The sequence below is a fragment of the Dipodomys merriami genome, unplaced genomic scaffold (genome assembly GCF_024711535.1).
Source record: "Dipodomys merriami isolate MVZ:Mamm:240054 unplaced genomic scaffold, mDipMer1.0.p SCAF_9, whole genome shotgun sequence".
Lineage (NCBI taxonomy): Eukaryota > Metazoa > Chordata > Mammalia > Rodentia > Heteromyidae > Dipodomys > Dipodomys merriami.
In genome coordinates, this window is record NW_027206512.1 from 22,824,635 (window position 1) to 22,851,730 (window position 27,096).

A 27,096-nucleotide genomic window follows, 5' to 3' on the forward strand; every position below is an offset into this window, starting at 1 on the left:
TCCTATTCTGAATATTAAATCTTGTTTGTTATTTTTCTTGACCTTTTTTTTTTCTCTCATCCCTTTTGTTTTCATCTAGAATACCCATGACTTTCCTCATTGTTTCCAAAGTTACTTGTTCTTTGAATGATTTAAATCCCCTACACAAAGTGTTTTCATCCCATTTGAGCTCACATTGAGATCTCTAATCTACAACTCTTACTGAATCCTGTTGAATTTGTTTTCAGTCTGACATTAATGTCTATTTTTCTAGGGTCATGTGAAGGTGGTGCGCTACTTAGTCAAAGAAGTCAATCAGTTTCCATCAGATTCTGAATGTATGAGATACATAGCAACAATCACCGATAAGGTAATATATTGTAGTTTGTCCTGTAGTGAATACTAAAGAAAGTCTCTGTATGAGCAGTGAAGTATAATTAATACATAGTAACTTCCTTTATCTAATACTTGTGAATGTGGTATTCCATCCAGCAGGGATTATTACTTAGCAGACTTTTATTTAATGAGTAGAATCAGTAGAATTACTTTATTTGTTAAATAGTACTTGAACTAATTTAATTTTTTCAAAACAAGTGAAGGTGCAAAATACTCTGAGAGGAGCAAGCTTGTGGTGTCTTAATTTCCCAGCATAAAATGAATTTAGCTGTCGAAAACGAACAGGATTGGGTGGAGGGGTGGGAGGAGGCTGGGAAGGGATGGGAAGGGGAAACAAAGGAGGAGGCTACAATGCTTGATAAGAAATGTACTCATTATCTTGCCCATGTAATTGTAACCCCTCTGTACAGATATTTTCACAATAAAAAATTTTAAAAAAATGAATGTAGCACTTTCAATCATGGACATGATATAAAAGTTTAGCGTACCATTGGTTTAAGAACAGATTAGGCCAGGCACTAGTGGCTCAATGCCTGTAATCCTAGCTATTCAGGAGGCTGAGATCTGAGGCTCGAGGTTCAAAGCCAGTCCCGGCAGGAAAATAAGTATTATTTTAATATTTTTAGTATTAAAAAAATAAGAAAAAATTCTTTCAGTTATGTTTTACACTGAAATTTTTAAATACAAGTTTTGAATACAAATATCATCAGTGATTGTTTGCTATAAACTTTTAGTAACAGTGCTTAAATATTTCAGAAATTCTTGCCGAAAAGTACTTTCGAATTTTTTTATGTATTATTTTATTTATTTTTGCCAGCCTGAGGTATTGAACTCTAGACCTGGGCACTATCCTTAAGCTCCTCCCACTTGAGCCACAGCACCACTTCCAGCTTTTTCTGTGTTTAATTGGTGATAACAGTCTTACAGACTTTCCTGCCTAAGCTGTCTTTGAACCATGATCCTCAGATTTCAGCTTCCTGAGTAGCTAGAATTACAGGCATGAGCCAACAGTACCCAACCTAGAAAAACTTAAATCTATTTTTGTTGTTGGTATTTACTATTTCCTTTTAGCAAGCTAAGCATCAGACTCAAAATACTGTAGCTTTGGTTGACTATATGGTTTCTTATTCAGACTACTGGCATAAATTTTAGTTTCTAAGCACCAGTAAAATGAATATTTAGAATAGCAAAAGCTCTTTGTTGTGTCTATTTTTAAATAAGCATTTAAATTATGTTCTTATATGCACCCTCTTAATGCCTTTCTGTTTTGCCAAAGATCGTTATTACTTAATAAAACTCTTCATGTTTTTAGGAATCTCAATAAATGTGAATTGTTCTTTGAGATTGAAAATGTCTTTAATTTTCATTATAGGAGATGCTGAAGAAGTGTCATCTTTGTATGGAGTCGATAGTCCAAGCCAAAGATAGACAGGCTGCCGAAGCAAACAAAAATGCCAGCATATTGTTAGAGGAGTTAGACTTGGAAAAGGTAAAGATAATTTTTTCATAAGAAAAGTTCACTTTTCCATTGTTTGGTAGTTTAATGTTATTTTCCACTCTAAATGATGTAGATTATTAAAATAATGAAGTTATGAGTACTTTAAATTTCATTAAAAGATTTTTCTTGTGATGAAATACACCATGTAGCACTTGACTTGAGATTTTTGTTGAGTTTAATTCCTAACATAAGTTTTAAAAGGGAAAAGGGTATTTTGTTTGTAATCAGCTTGATGAAACTTTAATAATAATAATCTCTTAGTCTTCATCTACATCTACAACAATAGTTTTTTAAGTTCTAGACCTGATTTAATGTTCTGTCAATGGGTACCATACATACATACCACCATGGCACCAAGTAGTAAACTACAATGTTTAATGCATAGGTTGTGCCTCTCTTTCTTTCCCTTTCTTTCTTTTTCTTCCTTTTCTTTTTCTTTCTTTCTTTCTTTCTTTCTTTCTTTCTTTCTTTCTTTCTTTCTTTCTTTCTTTCTTTCTTTCTTTCTTTCTCTGTCTTTCTTTTCCTTCCTTCCTTCCTTCCTTCCTTCCTTCCTTCCTTCCTTCCTTCCTTCCTTCCTTCCTCCTTTCTCCTTTCTTTCTTTCTCTCTCTCTCTCTCTCTCTCTCTTTCTCTCTTCTTTTCTTTTCTTTTCTTTTTCTTTTTTCTTTTCTTTCTTGGGTCTGGACCTGGGCACTGAGCCTGAGCTCTTCAGCTCAAGGTGAGAGCTACAACGTTACTTCCAGTTTTCTGGTGGTTACTTGGAGATAAGAGTCCCACAGACTTTCTTTCTGAGCTGGCTTTGAACCGTGGTCCTCATACCTCAGCCTCCTGAATAGCTAAGGGATTATAGGTGTGAGCTACCAACACCCAGCTTTTTTTTTTTTTATGTAGCCTAGATTGGAACTTAGCTTAGACTTCCCAGGTGTTAGGATTATAAGCATGCCACCATATCCAATGAGTACTTTTTTTTTTAATAGTTGATTTCTCCTGTACTTTCTTTTTCAGACTGACTAACACATCATTTCCATCTAGTAAAGTACTCCAACCTTTATTTGTTTATGCCGTCTTTTTCTCACTAGCTCTATATTCTAGAACTTAAGGAAATAGAAATCAGCAGGAAAAGAATTGATTTGGCACTGAGTATTATGATTGAATCAATTTCTACTGATTCACTTCTCTTCTGTCCTTTCTCTTTACTTTCTTTGCTAGAGATCAAACGCATGTTCTTAAGCATGAGAAGGGCTCTAAAACTGCTGTACCCTCAACCTTGTTTCAATATTCACTTTAAGTATGTGCATACATGCATGTGTACATATGTCCATATGTCAGTACTAGGGCAGCTTGAACTCAGGTCCTAGTCCCTTAGCTTTTTTGTTCAAGGCTTGCTCTTAACTACTTGAGTCATAGCTTCATTTCTGGCTATTTTCCTGCCAGAGGTGGCTTCAAACCAGGATCCTCAGGTCTCAGCCTCCTGAGTAGCTAGAATTATAAGCATGAGCCCTTACCCCATTTAACATCTTAATACTAGAAAGTATAAGAGCAATGTAAGTGACAGAATATTTGTTATTTCATTTATCGTTTAAGCAAAACCAAATCTTAGACAAGTTAAATAACTTACCTAACTGGATTACTGCTTCCCTGCCAAGAGAATTAAGAGCAATTAAGAAAAAATAAACATTTCCCTACCTCTTTCAGTTTTACTGCCTTTCTATATCCTTTCAGTAGCCAGACTACCTAGCATCAAATAAAATCTTTGTGTTGATACCTTTGATAATCCTATATGACATACACATTTTCATTTTGAGATTAATTTGGACTAGTAAGTCAGGAAGCAGTTTTACTAACAAGTACAAGGTCCTGAATTCAAAATCCTAGTACCATCAAACAAAAAATGAAAACTGAAATATTGCTAAGTTAAATAAAGACATATATCATGCCAACATTTTAAAACAGCTAAAGTTAAAAATCTGTTATGACAACCAAGGATTTTTTCCTTGAATTAGTCTAATGCATTTTTAGTTCTTACATGATATGCATATCATCACCACTTCTTACTCCTCATTTTTCTTCTATTGTTGTTCTAATCTGTTTTATGCTGTTTCTTATACCTAGAATGTCCCTCATATCCTCCTACTCTTCTGTTCTTTATTCTTTTCATTTTCTAACATCTTGAGCACTGTATTTTAGTTTTCTTGTCTTTTTTCTATATTAGAATGTATGTGTCACAAAGTAGAGGGTAGAATGCAGTGTATACTCAACAAATTTGTTAAAGGTATAAATATTCACATATTGTAAACATACGCTCTTATGAAAACAAACTGACTAGCCTTCTCCTTCTTAATAACTTACGGATATTAATAGTGATTTTAAATAACTACAGGATATACCATAGTGAATTTTTTCAAATATTGTCACAATAAATATCTTCTTTGTATTCAATGCTTTCATTTTTACAGAATTAGATCCTTAATGTAGGTCAGTATATTTTTAACTTAGTCATGTATGTATGTCATTTGTGTGTGTGTGTGTGTGTGTGTTACATGCTATATACCACCAGCTAGTGACTTTTAAATTATGAGGAAAATGGATTTTCTTTATGTTTTTAGCTCCAATAATTTATGACCTAGGAATAGTTTTGACCAAGCTTCATTGATTTGATTTACCATATTTCTTTGATTGACCTTTGTTTGAATTTTTGGTTTATGAAAACTAGAGAACACTTTGCCTTGTACTGAATTATTGAGCATTTACTCTGTGGAAGATACACACCTTCATATAGTAATTCATTTGTCTGAGCTATAAAATCTTAAGTAATTGCTTATTTTATTAGAACATTAACAACTTAATTATATTCTGGGCTACTAGAAACCCTAGCAGAGGTACTTGAAATGTATCTTGGAAGGTTAAGTTCTTTGACAACCAAGTTTAGCCAAAGCCCTTAGTTCAATTTCAGCATCATCCAAAAAAAAAAAAAAAAAAAGACCAAATTTCTAACACATTACTATTTGTTCTGTATTTATAATGTGTTGATTTCTTTCCATTTTATTAGCCTCCCCTCATCCATACCTTTTTTTTTTTTTTTTTTTTTTTTTTTGCTTATGTGATGCTGAGGAATCAAACCCAGGGCCTCCTGCATGCAAGGCAAGCACTCTACCACTGAGCCACCTTCCCAGCCCTTCATCCATACTTTACTGCTTATAACTTTCATAACCTTTTAGGGGATCTATGAAGGGAATGCTTTTAAGTATACTGGTCCTGCGATCTTGGTTTCAAACATTTCATTCTCTGATGATCATATCCTGTCTTTTCAACTTTACTCCTTCTAGAATTTTACCTCCAACAGTTCTACCAACACTGTGCCCCTCAGTGGTAGGATTTCTCTCTTTCATTTTTCCTTAATCCTAATTTCACACCCCACCCCCGCCGGTCTTTGGGATTGAACTCAGGGGTCCTGAGTTTGCTCACAGTGGTGTTCTACCAAGTGATCCACACCAGCAGTTTTGTGTGCTTTTTTTTTTTGTTTGCTGGTTAATTGGAAATAATAATCTCTCCAATTTTCCTGTCCAGGCTGGCTTCAAGCCTTGATCCTCAGGTCAAGATTATAGGATTATAGCTAGGATTATAGGTGTTAGACACTGGCTGTTAGTTTGCTTCTTCTTATCTATAGCCTATAAAGTGTCTAGAGAAAAAACTTCCACTTACTATGAGTATATTACAGTGACCCTTTTCATAATGATCAGCAGTCATATGGTTGGCATTATGTGTTCAGTTACAGATTCCATCTGAGTATTTTTGAATATTCAGCCAACTGTAGATTAATAGTACAAAGGAAAAAAATTCCATCTGTGCTAAGCTTGTATAGACATTTATTGTTGTCATTCCTAAAGCAATACGGTAGAACTACTAGTTCCATACCATTTCTTTGAATTAGGTTATGTGTAAATATTAAGCCATTTTGTAAAAGGAACTTTGCTTCTGAGAAATTTGATGTCCAGTGCGAGAGAGGGGCCCTGGTACTAATCCATCCACTCCAGTTTCAGTTGGTTGAGTACTAATTTCCCCTGTCTTCAGTGTTGACTAGTAGCTAGAACATTATATTGTTCTAGTTTTGATTCAGTCTCCCATTTTCTCCGTTACTTTTTTTTTTTTTTCTGTTTATATGGTACTGAGGAATCAAACCCAGGGCTTAATGCATTCTAGGCAAGCACTGTATAACACAAAGCCACACATTCCAAGTCTATATCCCTTACTTTTTTTTTTAATTGTGAAAATACCATACAGAGGAGTTAACAATTACATGGGCAAGATAATGAGTACATTTCTTATCAAGCATTGCAGCCTCCTCCTTTGTTTCCCCTTCCTAATCCTTCCCATACTTCCCCCCTCCTCCATACCTTCCCTTTCCCCTCCCCCCCACCAAAGTTGTAAAGTTCGTTTTCGACATAACGACTTGTACTTCTCATTGTTGCAATGGGTCCACCTGTATCCCCATTCAAATGACTTGCTTTTCCCCCTCCCCTACACAAATTTACACCGACATCAAATACTGTGAAAGCACGGGTCATACTAGGGAATGGAATAGAATTATTTTTTGACATAACAACTTGTACATCTCATTGTTGCAATGGGTCCACCTGTATCCCTATGTAAACGATTTGTTTTTTCCCTTCCCCTCCACAAATTATACCAACATCAAATACCGTGAAAGCAGGGGTTGTATCGTGGGGGAGGGACATACAAAGCAACAAAGAAATCATCTTATAAATATGTTAGAAACAATCAAAACATTTGAATACTTATCTTGGGTTTCCCTTACTTTTAATTGAAAAGATTATTTGCTTACTCAATGGTCATTTTGCTTATCATTTTGCTAAGGTCTCGTTTGCCTAACTCGAAGTATATCTCTAGCATAAACTTTTTTCTAAACTCCATTCTTACATTTCTAACTAGGTACTAAATGTGTTCATTTGATGTCTCATAATTTTTATATCTAAATATGAGCATGACCTGATTTTTACTCGTCCAAGTCCACAACTTTTGTCTTAATAGTTGCAAAAAATCTGAAATCAACTTTAATTTCTCTCTAGTTTCTATTATTAAAAAGTCTTCTGTGCTGAATTTGTATATAGAATCCCAACCACTTGTCAGTCTAGTTTCCATCATTAATATAACCTTTTCTATTACCTGACAGAACTATTTCAATCACTACTCACTGCTTGTGCTGTTTGTAGTAGTGATCCTCAACTCATATAAATTAAATTGTATCTTTTTCCATAAAAATTGCAGTGGATGTTAGGATCTTACTGTAGCCGAAGGCTGACTCTGAACTTATTTTTGCCTCATCATGATTATAGGACAAGTATATACTACCATACTCAGTTAAAGTGAACTTTTGTGTATGTGTGTGTGCTGGCCTTAGGACTTGAACTCAAGTTCATCTGCTGTCCCTGATTTTTTTTGCTCAAGGCTAATGCTGTACCACTTAAGCCATAACTCTACTTCTTGCTTTTTTTGTGGTTTATTGGAGATAAGAATGTCATGTACTTTCCTGCCTGGGCTGTCTTCCTACTGTGATCCTCATATCTCAGCCTGCTTACTAGCTAGGAGTACAGGCATGAGTGACTACTTCCCAGCTCAAGATGAACTTACCCTTGTTACCACCCTAATTGACTAGAATATATCTAATACAGGTTTTTGTCTTAGTGCTTTTGTACTCTGATCACTATTTAAAATCAACCCCTTGGGGCTGGGAAAGGTGGCTTAGTGGTAGAGAGCTTGCCTTTCGTGCATGAGGCCCTGGGTTCGATTCTTCAGCACCACATAAGCAAAAACAAAAAAGCCGGAAGTGGCACTGTGGCTCAAGTGGTTTAGAGCACTAGCCTTGAGCTGAAGAGCTGAGGGACAGCACCTAGGCCCAGAGTTCAGGCCCCACGACCGGACCCAAAATAAATAAATAAATAAATAAAATAAAATAAAATCAACCCCTCTCACCTATCCATACACACATTTACCCTGCTATTATTTCCCTATTTTACCTTATACTTGACACCTTGTAGAAACTGACTTAATACACAGTTGGCTCTCCAATTTGGGGATTTACTTGTGTGGATTCAACCGATTGTGGAAAAAAGTATCCATTATAAAATCCCATTGGTAATCTGCCTTTGCCTCCCATTTCCTAACCTATTAATTATCTTCACACATTGGTGGCTTACTCTAATCCTAGCTATTCAGGAGGCTGTTGAGGTTTGAGTTGCCTCAAGCAGACAAATCCAGTTAACCAGCAAAAAAGCTGTATAGTTCAAGTGGTGAGGCACCAGCCTTAAGCAAAAAAAAAAAGTGAAAGTATGAGGCCCTTGAGTCTGAGCCCTTGTACCAGCGCAAAGAAGCCGGTGGGCGTGGGGGGGGGGGCTGGACAGAGAGTTTGAGGACATGAAAGATGAAGTCACACTTTTATTGCGCTTTTGAAATTTGAAGATATTTTATCATCTATCATTAAAACATACTGAATTTATGTTTTAGTGCATTTTAATTTGTACTTTATATGCATATGTGAAAATAGGATGAGCTCCATTAAGATTATTTTGAACAAAGGGATTTCAGTTCAGCATTATCAATTGTATGTACAGTGAATCTTTATCATTGATATTTCTTCTATCATTTTCTTATTTCATTCCCACTCATCTCAAATTTTTCTAATTACAATTTTTATATATATGTATACGTATGTATAAACATGTACATAGATAGTTTATGGTTATATTTGGATACCAGTCTTTTCTCCTTTTTTCTTACTCTCCACTTCCCTCAAATAAGGCATGTTTCAGCTTCTTGGTATTTTTCAAAACTATTAATTATATAAAGGAATTACACCATATAATCCGCTTTATACCATACTTTGGTTAGTTGAATTTGTGTGTGTGTGTGTGTGTGTGTGTGTGTGTGTGTGTGTGTGTGTGTGTGTGTGTGTGTGTGTGTGTGTGTGTGTGGTATGTTCTCATATTTATATTTTAGGGATTCCTTCCATTTTTGAGAAAAACATGTTTCCTTTGAGCTTGAATTACTTCACTCAGTGTGATGATTTTCAAGTTCCATCAATTTTCCTGTAAATAACATAATAATTTTCCAGGTGGATAAAATTCTAGTGTGTGTGTGTGTGTGTGTGTGTGTGTGTGTGTGTCTGTGTGTGTGTCTGAGTGTGTGTCTGAGTGTGTGTCTGAGTGTGTCTGTGTTTTCAAGTTCCATCAATTTTCCTGTAAATAACATAATAATTTTCCAGGTGGATAAAATTCTAGTGTGTGTGTGTGTGTGTGTGTGTGTGTGTGTGTGTGTGTGTGTGTGTGTGTGTGTGTGTGTGTGTGTGTGTGTGTGTGTGTCACATTTTTGTGATTTATTCCTTGACTGAAGAACACCAGTGCTATTTCTATCACTTGGATTTTATGAACAGTGCTTCAGTGAACATGGTTGTATAGGGGCCTTCATTGTATCCTGACTTAACAGTCTTTTGGATAAATTCCCAAGAGTGGTATCACTGGAGATAGGTAGGGTAATTCTTGGAAGTCAGTATGAGAATCGCTAAATAAAAGCCAGACTTTTTCTGATAAAAGTCTGAAGTGTGAGTTTGAGAGCACTAGTTAAAATACTGAGACATTGTTCCATAAACTGAGTATCATTGTTTTGACATATTTAAAGTACATGTAAAATGTATTGAATGTTCAGTTGTGAGCAGTAACCAGATTTTAGGAAACTTCTTTTAGAGGACATACATAGCAGTGTGAAGATAATGTTCCTAGTTTATGATCCATAAACAGTTAAAATAATTTATTAAGAAATGTTAGCTGGGTGCTCGTGGCTTATGCCTGTAATTCTAGCTACTCAGGAGGCTGAGATCTGAGGAAAGCCAGCCCAGGCAAGGAAAGCCCATGAGACTCTTACCTCCAATTAACCACCAGAAAACTGGAAGTGGTGCTGTGGCTCAAGTCGTAGTGTGCTCACCTTAAGCTGAAGAGCTGAGGGACAGCACCCAGGCCATGACTTACCAAAACAAAAAACTTTTAGATGTGGTAAGCCACATCTTTATATTACTTATCAGGCAAAGTAAGAAGATCAGGAATTTAAGATCAGCTTTGGCTACATAGTCAGACCCTGTTTGAAGAAAACAACAAAAACACAAAAGGGCCACATTACTGACTTTAATACATACTTATTTAACAAGTAGAAAAAAATACATAGTTATTCTAAAAGTAAAATTAAGTGTGATTTTCCTACCACTCTTGGAGTTCCACCCTTTGAGAATTAATCACTATTAAAGGTTTTCATTTGTATTCACCAAGCCTTGTAAGCTGTTTTTCCAACTTCCACAAAGTAATACACTTAAAGGATTTCTTTCCTCTTAAAAATAAGATTAAAGTATTAGTTCTTCATGGTGATGTACACCAGTAACAATGAGGAAGATGAGGCAGGAGGATCACAAGTTAAGAGATCAGCCTGACCTACACCATTAGCCAGATGCTGATGGCTCATGCCTATAATCTTAGCTACCGGGAGGCTGGATCTGAGGGTAGTAGTTCAAAGCCAGCCTAGGCAGGAGAAAACAAAATTCAATCCTGCCCCTACTTGGAATGTCATTTTTGTAGACTAAATTCTTAGGATAGTTTGTAATGTTTATAGAAAGGCTTTCAGTTTTTCTACATGCAATATATTTATAGCAGTATAAGAAATTTTTCAAATTTGTACTGGTTTGTGATGTCTGTAAAATTTTATCAATGAATGAAAACTGGTATCTTATGATTGGGTATGATGCTATACATCTGATTTCCTAGCACTGAGAGGCTGAGCCAGGAAGATCTCAAGTTTGAGGTCAACCCAAGCTTCAAGAAACTATTTCAAAAACCACGGAGTTGGAATGCTGCTCAGTGTAGAGTGCTTGCCTAGCTTGCACAAAGCCCCAAGTTTGATCCCCAGCAGTGAAAAAGAAAAATAAGCAAAACACACTGGTACCTTGTTATTTTTTCCTTCCTTCGTTTTTTTTTTTCTTCCTTCCTTTTCCTTCCTTTTCTTCCTTCCTTCTACTTTACCTTGCTTCCTTATTGAGCCCGTGGTCTTGGACGTATACCAATGCTGTCTCATTGATCTGAACCCCTGAAGCCTTTTTAAAATTTTATTTTGCGGGGCTGGGAAGGTGGCTCAGGGGTAGAATGCTTGCCTTGCATGCATGAGGCCCTGGGTTCAATTCCTCAGCACCACATAAGCAGAAAAAGCCAGAAGTGGAGCTGTGGCTCAAGTGGTAGAGCACTAGCCTTGAGCTGAATAGCTAAGGTACAGCACCCAGGCCCAGAGTTCAGGCCCCATGACTGGCAAAAAAAAAAAAAAACCCACACAAAAAATTTTTATTTTGAGAAAGATTCTCATTAAAGTGGTGTCCAGGCTGACCTGGAACTTGTAATCTTGCTTCAAATTCCTAAGTAGCTATTATGAAAACTGTTAATGTGGTACCATTCCTAACTAACTTGCATTTTTGTATTGGCTATAAAACCATATGCAGGAAGTGGCACTGTGGCTCTAATGGTAGAGCGCTTGACTTGAGCTGAAGAGCTCAGGGACAGCATCCAGGCCCAGAAGTCCCACAACTGACCCAATAAACAAAAAAAAGTATATGCATTCATTATTTACTTTATTAAAATTAGAATGTGTCTTTCATCATTAAAAATAATTTATTTCAATTGCATTTAACCTCTTTCATACTTGTTATCTCTCAACCCCCTCTTTCTAGGCTAGTCCTTTTCAATATTTTATTAGCATGCATGTACATGTAAATTACACAAAATAGTGGATTTTATCACATTTTCATGCATATAGTATACTTCGATTATATTTACCTCCCCATTATATCCTCCATTACCCAATCCCACTGTTACCCTTACTCTAACCAAATAGTCTTCCTATTTTTATCTTTTTAAACATTGATATGATTTTGATATTTTAAAAATAACACCATGATGGTGGGTCTTGAACCTACGAGACAAATGTTCTGAGTTTAAACTACCCTACCCTCCACTGTGTTTTTCAGTTTGAGTCTTGGGGTATGGTAGGACTATTTCGTGTGTTTTTGTCTAGGGCCAACTTCCTATCAGTGGCCTTTTATGGGCTGAGATGGTTTCTTTCTAACTTTGTTATTTTTGGTTAGTCTTGGGGCTTGAACTTAGGGCCTGCGTGCTGTCCTTGAGCTCTTTTGCTCAAGGAAACTTGAGCCTCAGAACTATTTCCGGTTTTCTGGTGGTTAATTAGAGATAAGAGTCTCAGGCACTTTTTTCTGCCTGGTTTGTCTTTGAACCGTGATCCTCCGATCTTAGCCTCCTGAGAAGCCAGGATTATGGGCATGAGCCACAGGCACCCAGCATTCTTGCTATCTGTTTGCCCGAGGTGGCTTGAAATAACAATCTTGCTGCTCTCTGTTTCCTGTGTACCTGAAATTACAGGTATTAAATATTGTACCTAGCTTCCCCCCCCCCAAAAAAAAAAAAGTACTATCTAGGATGGGTTCGTTATGATCTAGATCAAACAGTAAATTGGAAGTTAATGACTAAATTCATATCATCCTGTTTCCTATATGGTAAAATAACTTGATGTGATTATTTTTCTTAAGAGTAAATTCCAGTGTTAAGATTGTTTGCTTTTTTACTCTTTAACAGTTAAGAGAAGAAAGCCGAAGGCTGGCTTTGGCTGCCAAAAGAGAAAAGAGAAAGGAGAAAAGACGAAAGAAAAAGGAAGAACAGAGAAGAAAACTAGAAGAAATTGAAGCCAAAAATAAAGAGAACTTTGAACTTCAGGCTGCTCAAGAAAAAGAAAAGCTTAAAGCTGAAGGTATTTTCTCCAGTCAGCTAGTATTCAAAATCTATTTACTTAAACATATGTCACAACATAGAAATAGTTTTAAGTTTTTGATCCTCTGTCAGTGAGGTATTTGTGTGGTAGTTTCGTTTATTAACATTGCCCTAACTTTTTTTTGGGGGGGGGGTCTAGTCGTGGGGCCTGAACTCTGGGCCTAGGCGCTGTCCCTCAGCTCTTCAGCTCAAGGCTAGCTCTCTACCACTTGAGCCACAGTGCCACTTCTGGCTATTTTCTTTTTGCTTATGTGGTGCTGAGGAATCAAACCCAGGGCCTCAGGCATGCAAGGCAAGCGCTCTACCACTGAGCCACTTTCCCATCCCCTGCCCTAACTTTTTGTTTCAGTTTTGTTTTGTTTTGTAATATTTTGCTGTGAGATGTACATGTGTTTGAACTTAAGTGTTTTCTCCCTTTTTTTGACTAGCTTGCACGTAAAGTGTACATATTGTGTTTGATCACCCCTAAGTACTTGTGTATTTCCTAGAAAAAGAACATTGTTCTTACATAATGTGTGATATTTGATTGATACTCTTTGTTTCCCAAATTTTTACAATATATCTGTATAACTGCCCTCAGTATGTCTAAGGGATACAAATCAGTCACATCCACTTTATTAAAAGTGAAGCTGGATGACAGTCGTTCACACCTGTTATCCTAGCTACTCAGAAAGGCTGAGATCTGAGGATCAAGGTTGAAAGGGAGGACAGGTAGAAAAGTCCATGAGACTTTTTTCAATACTACTCAGGAAAGGCTTGCAGTGGTGCTGTGGCTCAAGTGGTAGAGTACTAGCCTTGAACACCAAGAGGCTTAGGGACAGCACCCAGGCCAAATTCAAGCCCCAGAACTAGCCAAAAAGAAAAAAAGGGAATGCTGTGATGACTGCTGACTTAAAGAAAACTCCTGGCTGCATCTTCTCTGTGCCAACCCTCTTCCCCACCCCCAAAAAGCTTAAAGCTAAATATAACTTACTAATTCAGTATTGCTGCTTTTTCAGAAGAGCCTGAAGTCTTGACAGAGCCTCCAAGTGCCACAACCACTACAACCATAGGTATATCAGCAACCTGGACGACTTTGGCAGGTTCCCATGGTAAAAGAAATAATACTATAACTACAACCAGTTCAAAGAGGAAAAACAGGAAAAATAAAATTTCTCCAGAAAATGTTCAAATTATATTTGATGATCCACTACCAATCTCATACAATCAGCCAGAGAAAGTGAATGGAGAGTCCAAGAGCAGCAGTACCAGCGAAAGTGGGGACAGTGATAACATGAGGATTTCCAGCTGCAGTGATGAAAGTAGTAACAGTAACAGCAGCCGGAAGAGTGACAATCATTCACCAGCTGTGGTCACTACCTCTGTGACCAGCAAGAAGCAGCCATCTGTTCTTGTTACATTTCCAAAGGAAGAGAGAAAATCTGTATCTGGCAAGACTTCAGTAAAGTTAGTTTCAGTTTTTATTTTTTTACTGTTTTGAGTGTCATAATACTTGGTTGCTGAAAAAATTTTGGTAAAACAAAAGGAGTGTTCTTTGTGCTAAAAAATACACACTTTCAGTTAAACTGATTTTTACAGTTTATATTAATGAGAAATATGTCTTTTCCTACTGTGTGACTTCCTTGTGGTTATTAAACTAAGCCTAAAAAAACTATTGATTGTAGTTTAACAGGTTTTATGTATAATTCAACTCTACTAAATTTACCCAGTTAATAACATCTTAAAATTAAGATTATATGCTAAATATTAAAGAAAGGTTAAAAGTAAAATCCTCATTTGTCCATACTTATTTAAGATTGTCAATATAATGATTTCGTAATAGCTAGAATTATAACTCAAGTAGTAGGCCACCTGGCTAATGACAGGTAGTAAATTACCTTTTTCATTTAAAAATTCTGTTAAATTAATTCCATATTAATATACTTTTCTTTCTTTATGTTAAAGATTGTCAGAGACTATCAATGAAGCAACCAGCAATTCTCTTTCCACTTGCACAAAGTCTGGTCCATCTCCCCTTTCCTCTCCAAATGGAAAATTAACAGTAGCAAGTCCTAAGCGTGGGCAGAAGAGGGAAGAAGGATGGAAAGAAGTTGTAAGAAGGTGAATGATTTGATTTATTTTTTTATTTGTTCCTTTTTTTATTTTGATGCAGTGCTATTACATTATAAGTACATTACTCCTACTATTTCCAAAGGTGAAAACAAACTCATAGTTTGGCTGAATCTGGCCAATAGACAACCTTTCAATATTTCACATGGAAGAAAATACAGTATAAAAGATTATGAGGAAGTGGGGCTGTGGCTCAAACTAGTAGAGCTCTAGCCTTGAGCAAGAGTTCAGAAATGGCACTCAGGCCCTGTGTTCAAACTCCACAACTGGCCAGAAAAAAATAAATCTGCCTTCATCTTTTGTTAACTATTGTGTCTTCAGTTATTTTATTTCTTAAGAGTTTCTAGAAAGTTTATAAAATGGTAAAATTGTAGTCTGAAACAAATGCTCTATAAAATCCAACTCAATACTGCTGTCAGTTCACCAATATACCATATACAGTTTTCTTTCCATATTTTGAATCATCCCTCCCATCTTTACCTAAAACGGTCTCATACACTTTTTTTTTGTCGGTCGTGGGGCTTGAACTCTGGGCCTGAGCGCATCCATCAGCTCTTCAACTCAAGGCGAGCACTCTACTACTTGAGCCACAGTGCCACTTCCAGTTTTCTGGTGGTTCACAAATGTTCCTGCCCAGGCTGGCTTTGAACTGCGATCCTCAGATCTCAGCCTCCTGAGTAGCTAGGATTACAAATGTGAGCCACCGGCGTCCAGCTCTCATATACTCTTAATCATTCACAAATCTTTTCTCTGCTGAACTAATTGAAATCATTATCTAACCAGGAATAAACTTAGCTTTTGTTTATGCCTCTAATATTTGCATATACCAAGAAATTCTCAAAAAACTTGAAAATAATAATCTCTGGCCAATTATTATGTCCTTTTTAGAAGCCCATGGTATTGTGTTGTAGTTTCTATATTTGATATCTGTATCTTACATGTGGCAGTTAACCCAGGTCTGTCATATTCACCATTACTTTAGTGTTTATGTTAGCATAATGCATATATATGTAGTATGTGCTTTACAGATATAAGAGGATAATGACAAAGTAAGCAAATAATCTTTTGTTGTTGCTTTTGCCAATAATAGGGTTTGAACACAAGGCCTCATACTTTCCCTTAGCTTTTTCTCTCTAGCTGGTTTTCTACCATTTGAGCACTCCCATCTTTGGTGGTTAACTAGAGATAAGAATATTGCAGACTTTCTTGCCTGGCCTGCTTCAAACTACGATCCTCAGATCTCAGCTTCTTGAGTTGCTAAAATTACAGATGTGGGCCATCAGTCTCAGCTATTTGTTTTTCATCTGAACTAAGAGTAGGTAAAAGAGGTTTGTTAATAATTTTCTACTTTGAGAAAAACCTTCAGTATATTCTTTAATGATTTCTTTTTGCTGTTTTGTTTTTGATATGAGATCACTCTGTGATGCTCAAGGCTATTTGCCTACCAAGTACTAGGCCTACAGATATGCCCTGCCACACCCTTCTGGTAATTCTTAGTTTAATCATTTATCTTTGTTATCTTTAAACAGGTCAAAGAAAGTATCTGTTCCATCAACTGTGATATCCAGAGTAATTGGAAGAGGAGGCTGTAATATCAATGCTATTCGGGAGTTCACTGGTGCACACATAGACATCGATAAGCAGAAAGACAAGACAGGAGACCGGATAATAACTATAAGGCAACTTCCATCTTTTATTTCCTTCCTGTTTTATTACACTAGCTTAAAAAAATAGCCATTTGAAATGAAAGTATGTATTTAATAGTGTGCTGCTTTCAAATGAATATTTTATTAATATATAAAACAATAACCAGGACTGGGAATGTGGCTTAATGATAGAGTGTTTGCCTCACATACATGAATTACTCATTACCACATACAGAAAAGGCCAGAAATAGCACTGTGACTCAAGTGGTAGAGTACTAGCCTTGAGCAAAAGAAGCTCAGGGACAGTGCCCATGCCTGAGTTCAAGCCCCAGAGCTGACAAAAAAACAAAGATAACCATAGTATGGCCATTTTTTGACATTATTGGGATTCTTCACTAAATATGATTACCTTCCCAGAGGGTTTTTAATGGTCATCCTACTGATAATTAACTACTAATGGATATATAATATGTGATCAGAATTTAAGATAAAACACTATTCTCTTATTAAATTGTAATGTTTTCTCCTCTCTCCTTTCTTCCTCTCTGCCCCCCTCATTCACCCCACTCCTATGCTAGGGATAGAACCCAGAACCTTATTCATGCTAGGCAAGCCATCCATTTAACTATATGCCCAACTTCTGTTAGATTATTTGTAGTATTGAACAATTTTATAGTAACATTTAACTTTATGATAATATTATGGATTACTTAAGCTTTAATGTGCAGTGGTTTTTCCAACAATTTTGTATTTATAGTAGGAAATGTGGATATACTAAGCATTATTGACTATATCTTAAACTGTTTCTTAGTCTTAAGAAAATAATAATGAAATCACTTATTAGGAAAAATAAAGATCACCTAAATTAAGAATATAGCTCAGTGGTAGGGTACTCAGCATATACAGACTCTTAAGTCTAATCTTCAGCACTGCAAAAACAAGGGGGGGTCACCTATGTTCTTCAAAGTACAGTGTTAATTCCTAAAACTTTCTTGCATTCTTTTCAGAATACTTAAAAAGAGATTAGCAGATTGCTGTCTAATGTTTATGTTTTATGTTACTATCAAAAAGAAATTAAAGGAGATTAGTCCTAACCTTTTTGTTTTGGTCAACATACAGAGGTGGTACAGAATCAACAAGACAAGCAACTCAGTTGATCAATGCTCTGATAAAGGATCCAGACAAAGAAATTGATGAACTTATTCCAAAGAATCGTTTGAAAAGCTCCTCAGCAAATTCCAAAATAGGGTCATCAGCACCTACCACCACTGCTGCTAACAGTTCCTTAATGGGAATTAAAATGACAACTGTAGCTCTGTCATCAACATCTCAAACTGCCACAGCACTTAGTGTGCCTGCAATTTCCTCTGCATCTGCTCACAAAACCATTAAGAACCCAGTGAATAATGTGAGGCCTGGTTTTCCAGTTTCTCTTCCACTTGCATATCCTCCTCCACAGTTTGCACACGCTTTGCTTGCTGCTCAGACTTTCCAGCAGATCCGTCCACCAAGGTTGCCCATGACCCACTTCGGAGGTACTTTTCCACCAGCTCAATCCACGTGGGGTCCTTTTCCTGTCAGGCCTCTGAGCCCTGCCAGAGCTACTAACTCACCTAAGCCTCACATGGTGCCTCGCCATAGCAATCAGAATAGCAGTGGTTCTCAGGTGAATTCAGCAGGTTCTTTAACTTCAAGTCCAACAACTACAACCAGTTCATCAGCTTCAACGGTGCCTGGTACATCTACAAATGGCAGTCCAAGTTCACCTTCTGTCAGAAGGCAACTTTTTGTCACAGTTGTGAAGACATCCAATGCCACAACCACAACAGTCACAACCACAGCAAGCAACAATAGCACTGCACCCACAAATGCCACATATCCTATGCCTACTGCCAAAGAACACTATCCAGTATCATCCCCATCTTCCCCATCACCAACAGCTCAGCCAGGAGGGGTTTCTAGAAATAGCCCTTTGGATTGTGGATCAGCATCTCCAAATAAAGGGGCATCTTCCTCAGAACAGGAAGCAGGTAGTCCACCAGTAGTAGAAACAACAAACAATAGACCTCCAAATAGCAGCAGTTCTTCTGGGAGTTCATCAGTCCATTCTACTCCGCAACAACCTCCGGGATCTGTTTCTCAGGAGCCAAGACCACCTCTTCAGCAGTCTCAGGTTCCTTCCCCGGAAGTCAGAATGACTGTTCCTCCTTTAACAACAACAAGTTCTGCTTCAGTGGCGGTGCCTTCTACTGCCCCAGTGACTTACCCTATGCCTCAAACACAAATGGGATGTCCACAGCCTGCTAAAATGGAAACCCCTGCTATTAGACCACCCTCTCACGGCACAGCTGCCCCTCATAAGACCCCAGCTCCAGTGCAAAATTCATCTGTTGCAGTCCTCAGTGTCAATCACATTAAAAGACCTCACAGTGTTCCCTCTTCTGTCCAGCTACCTTCGACCTTAAGTACACAAAGTGCTTGTCAAAATTCAGTACATCCAGCAAATAAGCCTATTGCTCCCAATTTTAGTGCTCCCTTACCATTTGGGCCCTTTAGCACATTATTTGAAAATAACCCTACTTCTGCTCATGCCTTCTGGGGAGGATCTGTTGTTTCATCTCAGTCAACACCAGAATCCATGCTATCAGGAAAATCTTCATATTTGCCAAATTCTGATCCTTTACATCAGTCTGATACTTCCAAAGCTCCAGGTTTTAGACCACCATTACAGAGACCTGCTCCAAGTCCCTCAGGTGGGTTTCTTTTCTGACTTTCTGTTCAACATAATCACTTTTGGTCCTTTCTGGTATTTATACTCTCACTGGACATGTGGACAGAGATTTTATTTTGTTTCTGTTGTACTGGTATTAACCCCAATGTTTTACGCATCCAAGGTGGGATATCTACAACCAAGCTACATTCTAGCCCAAGATTGTTTGATTCAGTTAAATTATATACAGCTGTATGACCTGTAATTTTGACATTTCTCCTTGACTTTTTTGTTTGTAAACTAATGAGAAAAATATAGAGCTTACATAGTTATTAGCCATTTGTGCTATTAAAATTTAAATTAACAGATTAAAATTAAAAATTTAAAAATTAATAGAATTAAGAGTTAATCTTCCAAATAGTCATATGTTAAGTGCCAAATGGGTACTTGTGGCTAATGGCTACTATGTTGCAAAGCAAAGATGAGTGAACATTCCTATTATGATAGGAAAGTCTGTTACACAACATTGATTTGTAGAAAGTCTAAAGATCTGATTATAAGCTATTGCTTTTATTTTTACTTTGAAAATTTTTTTAGATTTAGAGAAAAAAATGTTTCAGTGCTCCCATATGTAAACATACTACATAAATATAATAATGTATCAAAACTCAGAAATTAATACTGGTTTTGAAGTGGAGATGTTGCTCAACTGATAGAGTGCCAGCCTTGACCTGAAGAGTTGAGGCCCAGAGTTCAAGCCCCATAACCGACAAAAAAAGAGAAAGAAATTAATATTGGTACAGTGCTGCTAAGTAGGCTAACTTGTTTTCAATAATGTCCTCCTGTTTCAAGGTCCAGTCCAGTCAAGGTATCCAAGGATAACACATTGTACTTAAAGATAACGTGTTTTAGTATTAGACTGATATACAAATATAGTACAAGTACAACGACGACAGAATGAGTAATTGAATCAGAGAGTATGTTGCCTGCAAACCGTAAAATGTTTAACAAAAGCTCAATGTTACTTTGATCTATTTCTATAATATGTAAAATATTTCTTTTGGAGGAACCTAATTGAGATGGTTATGTATATTTCAGTTGTACAAAGGTATTTAAGTCCCACAAGTCAAATTATAACTACAATGTATCTTGATCAATGCCACCCATTCCCATTGTTATCCCTTGTATTTCCTCAATTATTTTTGAGTATTAAAGCAGTACAGCTGGTATATTTTTATTTTAAAATCTTAGTGAATACCAATGCATGGGATTTTGTGTGTGTGCGCGTGTGCGGGCGCGCACGCCAGTCCTTGAGCTCAGGGCCTTCAAGTACTGTTCTTGAGCTTTTTTGATGCTCAAGGCTAGCACTCTACCATTTGAGCCACAGCCCTACTTCTGGCTTTTTGGTGGTAAAGTGGAGATAAGAATGTCACAGAATTTTCCTGCCCAGGTTGGTTTTGAATGTTACTAAGATCTCAGCCTCCTAAGTAAGCTAGGATTACAGGCGTGAACAATCAGTGCCTAGCTGGAAATTCTTATGATAGTTGTACTTCTTATGATGGTACTAGAAAAGGATTTGAGAAAAAGAACTTGTTATATTAGAAGGCATAGTAAACAGCAGAGTTTTTATGTGGGAGGCTTAGAGAGAGGAAATGTGACAGTTTGTGTTGCACCCCAAGTTAGTGTTTTGAACTTGCTTGTCATAATCTACAACAGGATAGTATTGTTGAATTCAGGTCACTTAGTTAAAAATATTCATTCTTGGTTTTCTTACATAGGAAACATCTCTTGGTCTGGAGATTGGGCTCCAGGTGTAGGTCTAGACTAGCAAGTACAGGGTCTCACTACCACCTCCCAAAAAAAGGAAGTATCTCTTAATTTTTGCCTAACAAATATTTCTGCTTTTGCATTTTTTATATGTAAACTTTTTCTGGATAATTTTATCATTAATGTTTTGAATTCAGATTTTTTTTAATATGTGGTGGTATGGGAGATTGAACTCTTTGAGTCTTGTACATGCTAAGCAAGCATCTTTAGCCCTTCTTACTTTATTTTGAGACAAGGCCTCAGTAAGTTACCCATTTTGATTCATACTTGCCAACTTGCCTCAACCTCTGTAAGTAGCTATTTGAGATGGGATTTGACTGCTGCCCAGGTTCATACTATATGCTACCTTGGTTTCAGATCTATTTTTGAAGTTTATATATTTTTGGTCAGTTGTGGGGCTTGAGCTCTGAGCGCTATACCACTTGAGCCACAGCACCACTCCCGGTTTTCTGAGTGGTTTATTGGAGATAAGAGTCTCATGGACTTTCCTGCCTGGGCTGGCTTTGAACCATGATCCTCAGATCTTAGCCTTCTTAGTAGCTAGGATTATAGGCATGAGCCACTGGCGCCTTGCTTCTTTTTTTTGAGACAAGGTCTGATTATATAGCCCAACCTGGTATTGTAAATTGTCAGTCCCACTGCCTCCCAAATGCTGAGATTATAAGCATGTACCACCATGCCAAAGTGGGAGAACTTTTTCTTATAATTGAAGTTGTATTGGATGTATTTTGGGCCTCTTAGAATTTCAGTTTTATCTTAATTACTTCTCTTTAAAGTAACTAATGATGATGATAATGGGTTTTTTCCATTATAGGTATTGTCAATATGGACTCGCCATATGGTTCTGTCACACCTTCATCCACACATTTGGGAAACTTTGCCTCAAACCTTTCAGGAGGTCAAATGTATGGACCTGGAGCACCTCTCGGAGGGGCACCTGCAGCTGCTAACTTCAACCGACAACATTTTTCCCCACTTAGTTTATTGACTCCATGTTCATCAGCATCAAATGGTGAGTAAGAAATATATGAGTCAATCTGAAAGCAGAATTTGAATGTTTCCTTCAAAACAAGTTTTCCTAGTTTAGAATTTTTAGCTTTGAAACAAATTTTATGGGATTCTTTTTTTTTGGGGGGGGGGGTCTGGTTGTGGGGCCTGAATTCTGGGCCTGGGCACTGTCCCTCAGCTCTTCAGCTCAAGGCTAGCGCTCTACCACTGGAGCCACAGCGCCACTTCCAGCTTTTTCTGCTTATGTGGTGCTGAGGAATCGAACCCAGGGCCTCATGCATGCAAAGCAAGCACTCTACAACTGAGCCACTTTCCCAGCCCAAATTTTATAGGATTCTAATACTCTGAATAAAATTTGTCATTTTTTTGGTAATCTGTATAATTTCTGAAGATTTTTACCTTTTTTTTTCTTTGGCTGTGCTTCAGGTTGAACCTTAGGGGCCTTACACATACATGATAGGCTCATGGTCTACCACTGAGTCACATTGTAAACCTACTCCTATTATTTATATTTGCTTTTAGCTTGAGAATCTACAAGCAGAAAGATTTCTGACTTTACAAAGTGTACTTTTGTCCACCTAAATCTCATTTGCTACATAAACAGCACAAGACAGACTCATCTCAAAGCAGTATTATGTCCTTTAAAGCATCAGTAATCAACAAGACATACATTTTAAAATGCTGAAGACTTTTAAGCTTCAAGATTTCTTCTAAAAGTGGCAGTGTATGTAATAGAGTGAACCTTATTGACAGAATGAAATAGTAAAACATTTAAATATTTGAGAGGCACATTGTCAGTTAAAGCACAAGTTGTTTCATACAATATACTATTTATATGCTATGTAAGTATTGGAAATATATACCAATAGTAGGAAAAATTACGGCATTTCTGTTGAAATTATTTGTCTGTGTGTGTGTACATGTGCATGTCCTAGGGCTTAAACTCAGTCTCAAGAATTTTCCTACTTGAGTTGACTTTGAAGTATCATCTCCTGAGTAGCTAAGATTCCAGTTCATTTATCTTTGTGGGGTTTTTTTCTTTTTCTTTTTTCTTTTTTTTTGGTTCTAGTTCTGTTCTGAGGCATGGACACTGTCCATGAGCTTTTTCGCTCAGGGCTAGTAATCTACCATTTGAGCCACAGCTCTACTTCCAGATTTTTTGCTACTTAATTTGAGGTAAGAGTCTCATAGACTTTTTGCCCAGGCTGGGTTTGAACTGGAATCCTCAGATCTCAGCCTCCTGAGTAGTTAGGTTATAGCCATAGTGCCGGCTGATTTATCTGTTTTTGTAAAACGGTTAAAATGTCCTGGTAGTCATAATTGAGGTAAAGAGAATATAGTTTGACAATATTATATAGCAGCTATTGAATAGAATTTTTTTAAATCAAAATGCAAATTTTTACTATGCCTGTGATCTGTCCAATCAATCTTGAATTCAAGTCTCTGCCTGGGGTGAAATTAACAAATACTACATACAAATAAGTTTTTTTTTTTTAATTGTGAAAATACCATACAGAGGGGTTAAAATTACATGAGCAAGGTAATGAGTACATTTCTTTATCAAGCATTGTTGCCTCCTCCTTTGTTTCCCCTTCCCATCGCCTCCCCTCCTCCCCCCACCAAAGTTGTAAAGTTCGTTTGTTTGACATAGCATCTAGTACATTTCATTGTTGCAATGGGTCTACCTGTATCCCTATTTAAACAATTAGTTTGGGGCTGGGAAGATGGCTCAGTGGTAGAGTGCTTGCCTTGCATGCATGAGGCCCTCTTCAGCACCACATAAGAAGAAAAAGCCGGAAGTTGCCCTGTGGTTCAAGTGGTAGAGTGATAGCCTTGAGCTGAAGAACTGAGGGACAGTGCCCAGGCCTAGAATTCAGGCCCCATGACTGACCCAAAAATAATAATAATAATAATAAACAATTTGTTTTTTCCCTTCCCCTCCCCAAATTATACCAACATCAAATACGGTGAAAACAGGTTATACCGTGGGGGAGGGACATACAAAGCAACAAAAAAAAAAAACACCTTATAAATATGTTCGAAATTTGGTGCTAGAGATCAGACTCAGTGGCCTCATGAGTGGTCTTACCTCTAAGCTCTTCACAAATAGAACACTTAAACTAAATACAACTTTAAGTAATAAATAGCTATTTCTAGAGATGATAGCAACAATGAGGAATGATAGTTAACTAATGATAGGTGCTAAAGATGGCTATTTTATCATATTTAGGAATCCTCTTTAGGTACAAAAAGATTGAAGCTATTTTAAGATAAGAATAATATAACAGGTCCGCTCAAAGGATACTATGACACTGCTGTATGAAGAATTGCACTTTCCAGCTAGACGATGGTGGCTCACACCTGTAAAGCTCAATTTCTCAAGAGGCTGAGACCTGGGAAGTTGAGGTTCAAAACTAGTCCAGGCAAAACAGTCTGGTAGAGTTCTAGCCATGAGCAAGAAAGTGTAGTGCTAATCACTGAGTTCAAGCCCTGGTGCTGGCACCCTACCTCTAATAAAAGAAAAAAGAAAGAAGAACTTTCTTAGATACAATTTCTTTGTATCTGGCACAATTGTAACTACTCACTTTTTTCATTAATAGCAACTAAATACCACTTTGAGAAAAAGAAAAGATACCTTGGCTAGGTTGCCAATGGCTCACGCCTGTAATCCTAGCTCAGGAAGATCTCAGGAAGCTGAGATCTGAGGATTGCAGTTCAAAGCCAGCCTGGGCAAAAAAGTCCATGAGACTCTTATCTCCAGTTAACCACCAGAAAACCAAAAGTAGCAGAACACTAGTCTTGAGCTGAGAGACAGGGCCCAGGCCCAGAGTTCAAGCCCCACGACTGACAGTAACAAAATATCTTAGAATTTAGAAGGGGAGAGATTGATCAGAATACATTATATACAAGTCACATTATATACAATGTCACTGTGTCACCCTCCTTTATTTATTTATTTATTTTTATTTATTTGCTGGCAGTCCTAGGGTTTGAACTCAGGGCCTGGGCACTGTCCCTGAGATTCTTTTTCTCAAGACTAGCACTCTATCACTAGAGCCACAGCTCCACTTCCAGCTTTTTTCTGTTTACGTGGTACTGAGGAATTGAACCCAGGGCTTCATGCATGCTAGGCGAGCACTCTCCCACTGAGCCAACTTCCCAGTCCTCACCCTCCTTTATTTAACTGATATATGATAATTTAAAATGAGAAAGAAGTTAAGTGGAGCACTGGCTTATAGCTATAATATAGCTACTAAGAAGGCAGAGTTTAGAGCATCCACAGTTTCATTCCTACCCTTGCTTAAAACTGAGTAGTGGTATCTGCCATTAATTACTCCAGCTATATAGAAAGCATAAACAGTATTCTTGCAGCCTGGGCTACTTAGAGCATAAATATGACAAAAGTACATCTTACTTGAATGGTGCAAACAACATGGAAGAAAGAAAGGAGACACAAAGTAGTGTTTAAAGCTTAGAACCATTATCAAAACTCCTTTTGAAAAAATAATTTTAGCTGGTTATGGTGGTGCACATGAGTAACTTTATCACATGGAGGTGAGTGCAGAAGGATCTTGAGTTTAAGGCTAGCTTGAAACTACGCTATTTTTTTTTTTTTTTTTTTTTTTTTTTGTTGGTCGTGGGGCTTGAACTCTGGGCCTGGGCGCTGTCCCTCAGCTCTTCAGCTCAAGGCGAGCGCTCTACCACTTGAGCTACAGCGCCACTTCCGGTTTTCTGGTGGTTTATTGGAGATAGGAGTCTCACGGTTTCTCCTGCCCGGGCTGGCTTTGAACCGCGATCCTCAGATCTCAGCCTCCTGAGTAGCTAGGATTACAGGCGTGAGCCACCAGCGCCCGGCTGAAACTACGCTATTTTAAGACCTCAAAAATATAACAAGATTAGCATGAAGAATCCATTTATATTTTCTCTGATTTACCAATTGGTAACATGTTGCCACACTCTCTTTTACATTTTTATTGTTTTTCCTGTACTATCTTAGAATTAGTTGCAAATGTCTAGGCCTCTTATTTCTAAATATTTAATTTCATAAGAATAAGAAGTTACAATGCAAAGGTCAAATTGAATATTTTGTATTAATACAATATTTATATTCTAATATATAATAGTTGCTTACATTCATCAGTTATCTGAATAATACTTTCTTTTTCTTTTCTTTTCTTTTCTTTTTTTTTTGTCGTGGGGCCTGAACTCTGGGCCTGGGCACTGTCCCTCAGATCTTCAGCTCAAGGCTAGCGCTCTACCACTTGAGCCACAGTGCCACTTCCGGCTTTTTCTTTTTATATGGTGCTAAGGAATCAAACCCAGGGCCTCATGCATGCAAGGAAAGCACTCTACCACTGAGCTACCTTCCCAGCCCCTGAATAATACTTTTTTTTCTTTTTTTTTGGGGGGGGGGGTCCAGTTGTGGGACCTGAACTCTGGGCCTGGGCGCTGTCCCTCAGCTCTTCAGCTCAAGGCTAGCACTCTACCGCTTGAGCCACCTCGCCACTTCCGGCTTTTTTCTTATGTGGTGCTGAGGAATCGAACCCAGGGCCTCAAGCATACAAGGCAAGTGCTCTACCACTGCCTTCCTAGCCCCCTGAATAATACTTTTTAATTAATCCCTTTCTCCCAAGATTCAAATTTCTCTTCAGTGACAAATGTTCTGGGTGTTTTCTCCTAGTCTTTCTAGAGTTTTTAAAAACTCTAGAAAGTAGATACATACTTCCCCTTCTTTATTATCTTGACATTTCTTCATAATTAAATTTGTAGTATATTTAGTAAACACAGAAAAAGCACAGTGAAATTTTCTAGCAGAAACATTTTTTTTAACATGGGAGTCATGTTGCTATTTGAATTTTAACCCTGGATCCTGTTTTCATTTCAAAACTAGAATGATTTTACTGATGTTAGTGAAGCTTAACTTCAGCTTATCTTGATGTTCCTTCCAAGCAGTATATTTTTAATTTTGTATTCTTTTCCTAAAAATTATTCCTTAGTTTAAGAAGCAAAAAACAGATCTGCCCCATCCTTTGAAACCTTAT

General features: G+C 37.4%; 1 protein-coding gene across 6 annotated transcripts in view; it reads left to right on the top strand.

Moving 5' to 3' along the window:
- The window catches only part of Ankrd17 (ankyrin repeat domain 17), a 136,884-nt gene that overhangs the window by 101,972 nt on the left and 7,816 nt on the right, over positions 1–27,096 (top strand). For 5 of the 6 annotated variants that reach the window (XM_070012417.1, XM_070012422.1, XM_070012420.1 and 2 more), the window contains 8 exons: positions 254–349; positions 1,748–1,864; positions 12,563–12,734; positions 13,753–14,200; positions 14,699–14,854; positions 16,393–16,542; positions 17,629–19,262; positions 21,861–22,058. In XM_070012417.1, the coding sequence (XP_069868518.1) occupies positions 254–349; positions 1,748–1,864; positions 12,563–12,734; positions 13,753–14,200; positions 14,699–14,854; positions 16,393–16,542; positions 17,629–19,262; positions 21,861–22,058 (2,971 nt within the window). The remainder of the gene's footprint in view (positions 1–253; positions 350–1,747; positions 1,865–12,562; positions 12,735–13,752; positions 14,201–14,698; positions 14,855–16,392; positions 16,543–17,628; positions 19,263–21,860; positions 22,059–27,096) is intronic. The other variant, XM_070012419.1, reaches the window with a different exon arrangement.